General features: G+C 40.4%; 1 protein-coding gene across 1 annotated transcript in view; it reads right to left on the reverse strand.

Annotated features, from left to right (window-relative positions):
* LOC114064199 (ensconsin-like) overlaps nucleotides 1–2,132 on the reverse strand; it is a gene marked incomplete at its 5' end in the record, with an annotated part of 20,497 nt that overhangs the window by 14,872 nt on the left and 3,493 nt on the right. The window contains one exon of the mRNA XM_027897021.1: nucleotides 890–1,073. Coding sequence (XP_027752822.1) covers nucleotides 890–1,073 — 184 coding nt within the window. The remainder of the gene's footprint in view (nucleotides 1–889; nucleotides 1,074–2,132) is intronic.

Consider the following 2,132-nt stretch of genomic DNA (forward strand, 5'->3'; position numbering starts at 1 on the left):
TTTAGTTCATTTACTTTATTGACCATGACTCACCTGATATTTTCATACATTAAACTCCAAACAAGATCTCTTCCCTCAGAAATAATTTGCCCAGAGTCCACCAACACAGGAGTTAAGTTAGGATTATTTCCTATACGTATTCCTTTATTCTTAGCAGTACAGCAATTCAGCTTCCATTTTGTATCTCAGTGATATAAGGTATTTCAGAACCTCTTCATAACTGCCTTATCTCACAGAAGATTCACAATATTCACTCACAACAGCATTATCTCACTGGCCTCAAGTCCTTTCAAATTCATTTATGAAGGCACAGCACAGACACTGGAAACTCCTTTCACTGTGAAAACTGATTATTCTTTAAGTTTTATTTTTGATCTGTCAGTCTTACTACTCTTATGCCACAGCAGCTTTTTTCTTTAAAACTCTTTTTGAGAGGGTCAATATTGTTAGCCTATTGGAAAGCCAGCCTATTTTAACTGGCTCAGCCTTGTTCCTATTAGCAAAGCTGTTCAAGAAGTTCAACAAATTCCAGACGTATGGATTCCTCTAAAAAAGCACTCAACTTGTGCTGTAGCCACAGCTGTAAGTATCCAAATGGGCTACTCATTTGCTGCCCTCCAAAATTGTTGTGGGGGTGTCTTTAAATGAGAAAACAGAGAGGTTTAAGTCACAATGGTTAGACACCTAAAACGCTACCTGTGGCAAAGATCTTACAATTTAAAGTAAGAGACATTATGCAAATCACGAAGTTGAAAACAGCTGTACAGAGTTCTCTAGCTGGAACAAACAAGTACAGCTTTGTTAATCTCTGAGGAAACAATACAACAGCAGAATATATACAGGAAGCTGCTAAAAATGTACCTTCTCCACTGGAGAGGTCTACAATTACCTTTCAAGCTCTTCTCTCTCTCTCCTTTCTTGCTCCTCCCTTTCCCGCTGCTCACGGGCAAGGCGCCTCTTCTCAGTCAGCAGCCTCGTTGCTTCTTCGGGGTCAGTTGTACCTGCAGAGGTCTTGGGGGGTGCTGGGGGTGAAGCAACAGCTGGTGGAGCAGGAGGTAGGGATGGGCTGGTTGCTGAAACAGATGGGTAAAAAAAACTAGTAAGTACAGATCCAGTAGCCAAGATGTCACTCTCTTGAAAGGAGCAGAAAGTATTTTCAAATACACTGTAAAATATTTTTAAGCTTTATGTAGTTTTATAAATGATCCAGAGGAGGAAGACATTTCTAGGTGCTAGAAGTTCATATACCTTAAGGGAAGTTTGCTTTTGCAGGTTATGTGAAAGCAGCTGCAGTTGAAAAGGTAAGTCAACTTTTCTGTCAGAAAAACAAACACTGTTTTGTGTTCAACAGGAGTTACGCTGATTCAGCAAGTCCCTATAACCACATTTCTTAAGTTTGCCCAATTCTATCTGGAGAGCAAAAATGAAAAATTGTGAAATTTTATTTTCTTCCATCTCAGAGTCTACATCCAAAGAGCAGAGCCAGACTTTGTGGTGAAAGGCCAGTCTCTTTTGCTGACTTGGTGATCTCAAACATAAACTGTTTGAAATGATCTGGACTAAGGGTAGGACACCAGCTATCATCAATTTTGTAGCTGCTTCAACCTAAGGCAACTCATGGGATCAGAGCACAGTATCTTCATCAATTTTGCTGCTATTGGTGAACTATGACTTGTGTTCAAATCTTAATATTGCCTTCATATCAATTCTTTATCCAGGGCCAGCTTTGCCCACTTGGCAGAGATGATGTTACAGGTTTTTCCTCAAGTAAAAGACTAGTTCACATTTCTGTAAGTTTGCCTGGCATTCTTTAGCCCAGGTACAGAGTGTCTCATCCACACCTTTTCTCTAGGCACTAGGGACCATTACCAACAAACAAGCTACCTGGAGGAAGCATTCCCATGTTAATCATATCCAGCAATGCAGACAAGCATGGATAGGGAAGACTTTGAAGTGTCAATAAAATCAGATTCTGATCCTAGGAATATGCATGTAAACTAAGTCATAAGGAACAGCTAGGAGATGGTTTTAAATCGACACATCTAACCACCCATTGCGATGTGAGGGGAGTTTCCTCACCTTATTAACAATTTCCAAAGAGGGTTTTCCTCCCTGATTCTGCCCCACACCCC

This window comes from Empidonax traillii, unplaced genomic scaffold (genome assembly GCF_003031625.1).
Source record: "Empidonax traillii isolate 1590-97213 ecotype Southwest subspecies unplaced genomic scaffold, ASM303162v1 scaffold526:size440949, whole genome shotgun sequence".
Taxonomy (NCBI): domain Eukaryota; kingdom Metazoa; phylum Chordata; class Aves; order Passeriformes; family Tyrannidae; genus Empidonax; species Empidonax traillii.